This window comes from Saccoglossus kowalevskii, chromosome 8 (genome assembly GCF_978046115.1).
Source record: "Saccoglossus kowalevskii chromosome 8, keSacKowa6.1, whole genome shotgun sequence".
NCBI lineage: Eukaryota > Metazoa > Hemichordata > Enteropneusta > Harrimaniidae > Saccoglossus > Saccoglossus kowalevskii.
The window spans coordinates 28,876,633-28,888,769 of record NC_140648.1 but is presented as its reverse complement, the minus strand read 5'-3'; the positions used below and the strand labels follow the sequence as shown (position 1 = coordinate 28,888,769).

At 37.2% G+C, this 12,137-nt stretch overlaps 1 protein-coding gene across 2 annotated transcripts; it reads left to right on the top strand.

The window, feature by feature from the left end:
- Window positions 1-463: 463 nt before the first annotated feature.
- On the top strand, window positions 464-11,295 carry LOC102802714 (NTPase KAP family P-loop domain-containing protein 1-like). 2 transcript variants are annotated; one of them, XM_085502455.1, is made up of 9 exons: window positions 464-712; window positions 3,071-3,161; window positions 3,428-3,625; window positions 4,208-4,373; window positions 6,273-6,445; window positions 7,016-7,123; window positions 7,662-7,845; window positions 8,065-8,256; window positions 8,630-11,295. In XM_085502455.1, exons 2-9 carry the CDS (start codon window positions 3,126-3,128, stop codon window positions 10,468-10,470), a joined length of 2,898 nt encoding a protein of 965 aa, XP_085358581.1. In that variant the 5' UTR covers window positions 464-712; window positions 3,071-3,125; the 3' UTR covers window positions 10,471-11,295. The 2 variants fall into 2 exon arrangements, with proteins under 2 accessions (XP_085358581.1, XP_006817682.3); XM_006817619.3 differs by lacking the exon at window positions 464-712 and adding an exon at window positions 2,014-2,166.
- Window positions 11,296-12,137: the final 842 nt, after the last annotated feature.

The window sequence follows — 12,137 nt, the reverse complement described above, 5'->3', positions numbered from 1 at the left end:
GCACGAGCCGCAGGCAAGTGCATATATGGAGTGAATTGTGCAATATCAAGTGGTATACCCAACTACGGCGGGGGTTATTGCTATTTTATATTATACCAGTATATTGACAATTCGATAAAACTAGTAAAAAAAGAGTTTACTTTCATCTACTAAAAGATCATGATTATGGCACTTGAACATGAATATTTATAAGAATAGTATGTAGTTGTACGCTGAATGCATACAAAAATTACATGCGCAACACAGTTCAAATTGAATACAAACTAATTTTTATTCCACATGAAATAGAAACATATCCACGTTGATTAGAGCAGCGTAAACACACAAATTAGCATAACAAAGGATGACCTTTCCGACCTTTTACTGACGCACAACGCGATTTGAAATACAGGGTCGTGTACAGTTTGGATCATTTAAACAACGGATTTTCCACGTTTTCATTCCAGTTTTTGTACAATTTGGACTGTAATTTTCCTAGTGAAAGTACAGTTGTGAAATAAACCGGTTTTGTGACTCATCATACTACTTGTAACTGTGGATATTTGACGTTCAGCGGTACTTGGTTCGACCGAAATTTGAGACGCGGCGGGACGCGGTGTACCATGTACGGCGACCGGCACAGCGACCTCAGTTCCAACATCTGACCTGGATACCTTTGGTATAACCAAAGTTTTGTGACAGTATGACTGACAAGTTTTGTCGTTGTTTTGGGGTAAGTTTGATGGTGTAAGATCGGATTTTCGCATCGTTTTTGTGACATGATATGCCTTGTCTCAACTCCGGCCGAAAGACTTTGCACGCCGTCGCTCTAATACAGTGGTTGGTGTACACTCGGCACAAATCTGTAGCTTTCGAAATTCCCTTCATCATCTCCTGTAATTTATTTACCCATAGTGGAGAATTACAATACCATATATCGTCGTCGAATCCTGCGTTGTCCCGTGTTTTTTTTTTTGTTTTTTTTGAAACAGATGGCAATTACCCGGGTGCACTGCAATTTTGTCAGTTGCCGCTACCGGACACCGGATGTTATTGGTGGCATACATTTTTGCCTGTGACTCATAGTTTTTTTGCATTTTTATGTCATTAAATCCCTCAATTATATCTTGTACTTTAATAAAGATCATGTTTTCTTTGTTGGAAGTTCGCAATCCATCTCAAAGTAACAACACTGAGAACATAGCGTTCTGGCGTTCGTGTAGGCACCTCACGGTGTTGAGGGACGGTGGTTTAGGTTTGTGTGGCGAACGACAATCACCCAACGACCGACGCTCACAACTTGGATCCCACCATTAACAAAAAGCAATATTATAGTTATATAACTTTTCAGGTGTTTTTAATTCAGTATTTTTTTTCAATATTCTTCCAAAATTCAACCACTATATTTCCCTAAAAATCAAATAATACCGGTTTTATGTATTTCCGTATTAAACCTGTAGTCAATTCATGTTCCAGGGCCACTTGGTTTAGCCGTGCATTATCAGCCAATATACCATGGATTGCATATGCAAATTTTGTGTTTGGACCAATCAAATCAATTGATTCACACCATCAATATACTGGTATAATATAATGTATAATATATCCTATTCATTTCACCTCTGTTTCCAATAACGACTGTTGGTGGTGGAGGTCAAATAATGTCGGAATCAATGCTTTCGTTATTTAATAGTACTGACAATAAAAAGAAAAGTTATTAACATTTAGCCACACTCTGTTGTCCGAGATACGTACATGTGTATTATTTTCATAGCAAATCACCATTTACTGTGAATTTAAACAGTCAGAATAATGCGTGGCGGCTGTTAGTTATGTTGTATGTAGTATAAACCACAAACGACGTAACATTTGAATAAGGAGAGTTGATGTGAAACGATACGCGATAAAATCATGACTGACAGCTCACGCGAAGCCCCGGCGCGAAGCTCTGCCTTGACCTGATGTGAACTCTCATTTGCATATGTATGAAAGTGACGAGTCTGCTTGGTTGCCATGAGCCATAATAGCCTGTTGTCGTATATGTGGACTACTGCCGCGCATTCAGCCTAGAGGGCCACCGCAAGCCGTCGATGTTTACTGCTAATTTACGACGGCTTACTGAATTAGGTATAATATAAGGGGAATATCCTGATTTGAGTTTTTTGGGAGCACGGTTCAAGAAAATAGGTATGTGTCGCGGTGTGTACAAACCTACGGTTATTGCACTGCGTTATACACTGCGTTCATATACAACTATTTTTTGTACATACATTGCATAATCGCCACGTTTTAGATTTGGCGATTCATGGATAGTGTAGACAACGTATATCTTACGAACCATTGATTTGTGAACAGGCGATGGTGGTTTGGCGTAATTTGGTGTTAAACAGGCGACACAATTTGGCAAATACAGAAGTGTTCGCTGTGGATGCGCACTATACATATGGTTTCTGAGGTCACACAAACAATTCATTTACTTGATTGTGGACGACACCACAATAGTGGGTTCGATTAGTATGCATGCAGTCGTAGCCCGGGTTTTCTCGGCTACGAACATCTGTCAAGGCTTCTCCGTAGCGATCACTACGGTCAATTTATGTGTAACTAAATCGTATATTCATATATTGGTACAAAGATTGAATCAGGATTCTCCCAATTTATTAATCGTGAATACAGTAGTAGGCAGACAGTGATATGTAAGGTCACGTGAGAATATAGAAGAAGGCGGGTAGTAAATTTAGTGTATGAAACGTCGAATTATTATAAGGTCAAATACAAAAATATGTGTGGTTCTCATAACCCTACCCTGCCTAAGATGCATTGTCTAACTTTTTCGGGCAAACATTAAAATAATGGTGCGAAATCACGCAATATTGAAATTGGGACTTGAATAGAACTGACGCTATCCATAGTGTTGTACAAATTGGTACTGTATGTATCAAATAAGTTCTGCCAACTGATCAGCAAGCCAGCGCAAAGAAACCGAAGACTGGCGAAGAACGTGATTAAATCGGAATTCAATTCAATTCATTTTCTCTATGCCTATTTTTGAAACGCATCATCGATGTTGACATTTACTTATCATTGACAGATCACCATCAGTGAATATGAACTAACACCATTAGTAGAACAAACCGTCTCTAAATATGGCCAATGAAACCACACTCGTGCATGAACGCGAGGTAAGTTATGTAATAGAAATAACAAAGGGCGTAATTTTTATTTAACAATATCATTTTAAATACTGGGCAATATTACGTTAACTTCATTGAACTATTTTCCTCGAACAACAAGACTGGGAACATTGGAATTATTATTTGCGGGACGGATGTCGGATATGGAGACGCATTTTACGATGACGTAATTATCGCATTGCATTATGGAATTCTGTGTTGAGCGGAGCTTTCTCTCTAAATCCGCCACTGACTTATACGTTTCTTTCTTTCAGAGGTTCTGCAGAACACGGGGAGATGTGTTTATGCTGAATGAGAGTGAGAGGAGCCTTGGCGAGTTTCATCTGCAGTACTCATCTCGCAAGAACCGTTACGAACGAGGTGATCGTGACAAGGGACATTACAGTAATTTAGACGGATGGGAGTCTGGGACCTTCTACCATAGGAATGCTTGTCCAAGGAGTATTGTCGATGTAGGTACAAAAGTATAACATTAAATATACTGCGGGGCCTGGGTGAAGAAGAATATTTCCAAAATCATTTTTCAATGCATAAAATCCAACTACAATTTGTAAAATTTATTAGTTAGATGGCAGAACAAATACTTCTCTGGTCGAAATAAAGGAGTATTCTCTCACCCAACTTTTCAGTTCTTCCCAACATTGACATAACAAATCCACAATTGTGGTACAAAATATTCGACCTTTGACCCTGAATATGGCACCTTAGTAAATCAAACAATAATAATATTTTTAAGCGGTGATAAGCAAATATTGTTACAAATATTCAGTTGTTGGCGTTAGGAAATTAAAAACATGTAAATTCTTTAGTTGATATTCGAAGTTGAATATAGATCCATGCGATACATGTTTACATGTTTCGTTAAATCATCATGCAACAAGTGTTTGATTGGATGCAAATAAATGTAATAGTTTAGATTACGTCATATTGTTTTGAAACAAAAATAGAAATATTGGTGTTATACTCTGCACATTTGTTTATTGACTTTCAAATGCAACCAATCTCTTTTGCATGTGGTTTTATTTCCCGTGTAGTCGGGGTATGTGGACCCTATGTCTCTGGTATCGTGGAAATTTGACTTTGGGGCGTATGGTATAGACAGCGGTAAGGTAAAATGTTTGGCTGACGATTCGGTAAGATGGCGGCTGTTTACAAGGAAAGAGCATTCCGGGAACGCCTGGAGTGTGGAGTGGTTTGGAGGTGAGTTTTCCCAAGTAGATTATTTTCGTCACCGTTGGATTTGTTTAATTTCACTGTGTATCTGGGGATGTTGGAGGGCAGCTTCATAAATAACATTTGATTAGCAGGATTAGCCCAACGAGATTACACTACGATATAAACACTCCGTGTTTGCACCAAACAGATAAACGTTTGTTTGCAGCAAAACAATATGACGTGACTGGAAAAGTAACTTCCGGTATTTATTTTATGACGTCATATTCTGAAGAAATGCAGTATATATTGCCACAGACTAGCAGTGATAGTTTAATACTCGAGTCACAATCGCCATGATCATGGATTGCGCTAAATAACTAAACACGGATTGTATGTTAGCTAACCTATCTTAGTAGGAAACAACTGATCACTATGTAAACACATATATGTTTCCAACATACTCATGGGGAAATTGATTTATAAAGGTGAAGGTGGAACACAACTCATCTACCCAACCATCCCGTCCCGGTGATTACTGATACTGTAAAAACAAGCGTCGTCAGATAGTTTCAGTCATTTTACGTCAAAGCTATAAAGTAGAACCAAATCCGGGAGACGCCGGATTTTGAGGAGAAAATTGTTTCATTAGGGCACAGTCCCTCAACACTTGAGGGACTGTGATTAGGGCGGGTGTCAACAATTTGCTGGACCAGTTAAGTCAAGTATGCCATGTCGTATTTTTTACCGATAACAAAGTGTTTGGGGTGGGTAAATTTTATTAGAATGTAGGCACTTGAGACCAAGTTTACGACCTAACTACCTGTCCGTAAAACACTGTATCGTAGTCAAGTCAATCCCGGGTGAGTATTGTTTCTCAGAGGTGCTATTGTTTTTACGAGCAAACTCAAAGTGTGGCACAGAAATACATAGTTTATCTGATCTGTTTAATCGATATCAACACAAATAAAAAAAAAAGTTTACTTTGTCGTAAGAATGACGTGATGTGTAACATTACATAAGGTTGACAAACTGACAATACTGACTTCTATTACAACACATTATAGTTCTGATGATGGTATATCAAATAAACACGGATATAGTTCATGCTAGTATCTTCCTTTTGTCTATTAAGGCAAAACAATTCTGTTATATATAGTATTTGATATTACATGGTTATTAAACTAGTTCAATCCGAGGGGTGATTTGACAGGTTACTTTTTTATTAGTTTTGGTTACTGACGTGCTTACATATGCTTACATACGAAAGCCTCGTTTTCCCTAAATTATTGTAAAATATATCTTGTAAAGATTTGGAAAGATCATCTAGTGCGGAAATGTGTTCTAGTCAATTTGCGGGATGCTCATTTCCGGGTACGCATGCCGCACAGGCGTTCGTGGGTGTACTTAGCCTTGATTGTAATTTAAAGCCCCTTTGGCCGACAAAGGTGTCATGTTAAATCTAACATTCAAGTTGGTCTAAATTCTGTCAAGTTATATTTCGAAATATAAAATTGGGTCTAAGCGAACCACTGAACAAATGTCGTCACTGGATGGCATCCTCCCTTCTTGGACTACTTCACCATTAATAAAAGAACACTGTTGAGTAAATAACGGCGGATAGTTGATGAGGACAATCACACAAATGTTTGCGCTTGCTCGATTGATTTATCAAAAATATTTGAAAATTAGGTTATTGAAATAATGATCTTCGCCAAAATTGAGTCAAATTTTTTTCTTGTGTTCCACTCTGAAATGAATGACTTCTGAAATGTTCGCAGAATATTGGAACCACATATTCGGATTAAAAATGCACAAACAGCCGTTTTGTTTAGAAATATTTAGGAAAACGTAAAGTATGGAAATGATACTTCCAGTCCCATGGGGTACTTCCCACCTATACACTGGCATTTTGATAACACGCTATTATTTGGCATTTACCGATAGGAACGAAGAGTTTGTCCGACATCAGAGGAGCCTCGTTCATAATTTTAACAGCTATGTTCCCAAACCATGATCCACGTTTAGGTGCACCTAAGTTGCTAGTTGAGGAGAAGAATGCGTGCCACGTATTCAAGGTCACTGTGCAGCTGAAACGCAAGACCCACACTGTTGATAAGGTATGTATACAAATAAACCAACTCTTATTCATTTAACTGACAAAGCAATTGACAGTATGTATTGTGAGTAGTCTCAGCATCGTATGCGACTTACACAATGATGCGTACATATCCTTACTCACATCGTCAATAAAGGTGAGAGGTCAGTGGTGTACCGTACATCGTACGCTAGCCTTTTTTTTCATATAATATATATATACATCACAGCTTGGTAATTCCGTGAAATTAAGTCGGGTAATTAGTGCAATCAAATTTAATTATTGACATCACGGTCAACATCAAAATATGTTAGTAATTTCAGGAATTACAAAATATTTTCTGGTATTTTTAGATACTATTTAATGTTTGTGTTATAAATTCACATTTACTTGTTGCATAATTTCGTATGCTCCCTACTTCAACTTAAGAACATCCATTCATAGTGTTTTGGGCCACGGATTGAACGTATTACAAACATAATAATTCTTCCTTCATTGGACACATAAAATAAAACAGGTTGTTTTTCGAACTACAAAGTTCACTTAAAAGGTGAATATGTCATATACAAATGAGTGTGGTTACTCCTTACAGGCCAACGACTTTTCTGTTGCTGCGATGAATAATGACTTGGGAACAATGGAACAAATGCTACAGAAGGACTACAACCCCGAAGATCTCAAAGAATTGAACTCTGAGGGGGTAAATGCATTAAAGATTTTTACATACAAACAAAATACATGACAGAACGCTGACGCCAAACATAGAATAACTTTTGAATAGCTTTATTATTTATTCAGGCGTAAGCTAATTCGTCTTGGAGAAGAATATATATTTTTGAGTTTCTAGTCTAATCTAAGAGATGCAAGTTATTCGTTTCCACATTGTTTTCCGTTATATATAACTCCAAATTCTAAACATAAACTATTGTTATAAACTTTCAAAAAGATAGTTTGGAAAGGTTATCTGCTTTTCGTCGATAGTATGACTAACGAATGCTAATTTTACACACACAAAAAATAGAAATTCAAGAAATGTTATGTAGTACCACTATCTATCTGAAATCAACACACAACGTGGCTGCATTAGTAAATGCATTCAACGCAGTGCGTGTTGTTGTCGAAATCAGAAACTTTAAAACATATATTACTACCATTGTAGTGACGTTATTAAACGACAAAATTCTGATACAGTCTTATATATATATATATATGTCAACACTTTTGTGTTTTTGTTCCAGGACACAGCGCTTCATGTGGCATTCAGGTGTCGCTCCGACGACGCAGGAGTTTACATGTTGAAGAAATGCCCTGAATTGAGAAACTACAAAAACAGATTCAACGAAGAACCTTTAGATATCGCCAGTAAAAAGATGCAACGATTAGCAAACTACAGATTTACGGATACAGAAGTCCAGGTGTCCGGTACGAATTAAACATTTCTCAGTCAATAAAAACTCCATGGTTCTATGACTAATTTGCATAACAATATATAGTGTAACTTCTTACGTTATTTTGTTTCATTCAAAACTGTAGAATGTATATACGCACCCTAGTATACATTGCTCTAGGGAGAACTCTGAGCTTTGCAGTGTCTGTGTTTTAGAGCGTATGTTTCATTCATTTGTGTTTTCTAATTCATAGACTACGAGAAACAATCTGTCGGCTATAATCTAAGGAATGACCGTGATTTTGGAGATGATGCTATTGGTCACAAAATATATGCAAAAAGTCTGGCGAACGCCCTGTACAGCTCAAAGCTACAAACGCCACTTACTGTCGGGTTATTCGCACCATGGGGATCAGGCAAGACCTTTCTTTTGAAGTTACTGTTAAGTAAGTAAGAAGAGAAAATACTAAATAAATAAAAACAAACATGACAGAGAGAGAGAGAGAGAAAAAAATGTAAGCTCACACTGAATAATACAGCAAAGTATACAGCATCGAATCGTGTGTGAGTTATGTGACACAAAGACATGATAGACTCTGACAATAATGTACATTTAATTATAATTTTTCACAGTGTAATAGCATGATCTCACCAAATCATATATTTATCTACTCACTAATTGTTCATAGATGAGATATGTTACAATGTCGTGAAGAAAGGCTACAACAAAACAAATTTAGACTCGATGCACACAACTATATTGAACTATTAAACACAATCATACATTCTCGATCTTACTTTGTTGTGTCTATATTATAGAAATATTGAAAGGAATGCAGAAGAAGTATAACAAAACGAAGAGCACTTGCTGGAATGAGTTTAAGCTGTTTCTTCATATAGTGTTTTTTCTTCCGCCGCCACCAACCTACTTTGAGGAAACTGATGAGATGGATTTCATCATAGTCAACTTCAATGCTTGGGAATATGCTGGCAGTGATTCCCTGTGGGCTGGCATCGTGACAAATTTGGTCAGTAAGATCGAGACTTATGCTGGTTATTGGAAGACCAGGTTCTTCCGAATTGTTGCTAAACCGAAGGAAGTCGCGAAGGTTCCACCAACGAAACAGAACAAAGCAGCCAATCTGAAACTAAGAAAGACAACACTTATTGTGAAATTGCCGAATTTTGTATGGCTCGGGTTGTTTTTACTTCTCTTAGTAGCTGCCATCGTGTTAGCGGTGTTGATAGCTACTGGAGAGTTGCGAGTGGAGTATCCTTCCAATTCAACTGGTAATGCCACAGATGAAGTGCAGTCATCGGAAGGAAGTGCCAAAGATACACTGATAGCTATACAAGCTTGCATTACATCTGTTCTCGGAGGGACTGTATTTCTGAATATTAAAAGTATTGGGAAAGGTATAATGACCTTTGTAAATTCACAGAAAGATAAGATTGAGAAGATGGTCAACAAACCAGATTTCTCCTCGAAGTTGGGTTTTATGTCTGAAATTAAAAATGAAGTCGTGATTGCTTCAGCTTTGATCAACTGGATTTCCAGCTATAAGAAGAAACCTATCCGCGTTATCATTACAGTTGATGACCTTGATCGATGCCCCAAAAAGAAAGCTGTAAAAGTCATAGAAGCTATGAATATTCTACTTTCAGACGAGTTCTCACCCTTCATTTGCATACTTGCTGTTGACTCTAGAATTATCGTGGAGGCAATTGAAGAAAGCCTCGGCAAAGTAGCTACGAATGCCTATTTAACAGGTCACGAGTATCTCAAGAAGTTCTTACAGGTTCCGTTCTGTATTCCGGCTATGTCGTTAAGTTCAAAAGAAAAGTTTATGAGGAAACTCAAGGAAGAGGCTTCTTCGTCTAATGACGATAATGAAGACGATTTTTATGGCATAGGTTGGCAAGACCGCGAAACCGAAGAACCGGAAAAAGCAACTAAGTATTCGTGTTGCTGTAACGCGAAGGTTGAGGACGATGACAAAATTCAGCTCAAAGTTGAATCGCAATTCAATTATGAACTAAATAAAGATGATAGTTATATGGAAGATCTGTTGAAAGAGTTCGCGAAAATAGAAATATTACAATACCTTGCTGGAAACCCACGACACATCAAGCGAATCTTTAATCTACTATGCATAACTGCGCATTTAGTAAAAGTATCCGGTGGTCCCAAATTCTTACCGAAAGAAATTGTCATGTGGACTGTGCTACTGGATCAATGGCCTTATAGGACGACTTACATAATCCACTACATAGAGGACTTTTTTCAGAGACAAGAACTTGGAATGGAAGTGGCCTGGGACGGACTTACTCATATGACAACCCTGAAGGAGATTTACCCAAAGGTGAAAGGTGACTTCAACAAACCGAATGACTGGGAGATGTTGATATCGCTGGACGGAGACCCGGAGTTGATGCAAAGATATCTGAATACCGAGATGAGAGACTTTGATGTACGAAACGTTCAGCAGATTATACCTTACACTATCCATCTCGATCGATCTATCAGGTACTCTATTGCACATGCGCAGACTCTTACTGATATTGAGCGTTCTCCAGATCAGTCGCCTTGCACAATGTGCAACATTAACTCTAAACTCAATAGTCGTCTGGACGATTTGTGTGATAATTTAGGTTATTAGGGATGATCTTTGGTGTCACGTGTCGTTATTTTATATGCAAAAAATGAGAATACACAAATATTCAAGGTCGTCCAAGGCCATTCTGTATTTAAATAGCTAAAACATTTATCACAATATTGGAAGTATTAATCAAAATTCAAAAATTCATCACATTTTATAAAAAATTAATGTTCACCTAATAATTAAAATTTATTTGAAATGTATCTGTTAATTTAATAGATGTGTCGTCATTTGATATTGAACCATTTGAGATATACTATTATTTTTTAACTTAGGAAACAAATGCGAGTTGCTTAAGAATCAAAATTTCACGGATAATTTACCCAATATGTGTACGAAAATTAATGATCTTATTTTTTATTTAATAACCTAATAAATGAAATGTCTTTGTAAAATTCGAAAAAACATAGTGGTATGTATCAAACTAATGTAATACATCGCTTTGTTTGTTTGTTTGTTTGTTTGTTTATTTGTCTCTGTTGCGCATATATCAATTAAAGCGACACAGTCGTCGCGCCGCGCTGTATTCGTTATCATGGTCCCAATTCGATGTATATAACGTGTATGCCCTTACACTATACTGAAACGCGCGCGCTGCACGACGACTGTAGCGAACGTGACGTCTGTTGCGTCTTCATTTCTAGATTCAAACTTACATTTAAGTCACATCACACAGTAATGTTTCAATACTAGTTTATCGGATACGGGTTTTGCGGGTAATATTACACATTCCATAAACATTTGTTAAAGTAGTATGTGCTGTAATTTACAATGTTATTAATGTCATGAATGGATTGTATTTTTAACAATAAAACTTTGATATTATTTCGTGGTGTGGCATTTAGTGAGAAATGTTAGAATCTGGTGATACTAAAGCAATAGTCATTGCCATAACGACAATACACATATATTGTTTTATACATTTATCTCATTCATACATTTATTTAGTAGAAATACAAAAACTTACCTAAATGTGGTTATAGCGGCATTCGCTTGTATCACGACTTTCTGATTTACTGGAAATAAATACAACATGTTGTACCGCGTTCACCTTTACCTGTGATGATGTTATTATCAACAACTAAAAAGGCTCCAACAATTGTATACTGCCCTCAGTGTTGAATTGACCTTATACTTTCGTCCGCTTTGTAAATATTGACCCCGCCGCCGTATGTAATTCTGAGGTATAAAGTTACACGTATCGAGCAATACTTAAAGGGCGGTAGTCGTCGTGCCGCGTCCTGTTCGATATATCGACGTATACAACGCGTGTAAAATACATTGTTTATTTACATAAAATTCGAACACGCTCTGCGTGACGACCACCGCGCTTTAATATACTGTCTATGGTAAAAGAAATGGTTCAGTTTATTTACTTCTGCTGAGAACAACGTACATTAGAAAATAAAAAGGCCTTGAGATTAGCCAAATTTTAAGCTTGAAGAAATTTCGTGTGACAACACGATCCCGAATATTGAACAAGCGCCAAATTATGTAATCGCCACTATTCTCGACTAAATAAACAAATTGTGTTTGTCTGAAAACTATTTCATAATCGCAGCAACGGTGGCTGTAAGAGGAGTCAATTGGGAAGATGATAATCATCCATCGTCATATAAAGCAAATTTTCCCAACGGTACTTCCAGAGACAGCATCGCATATGAAAT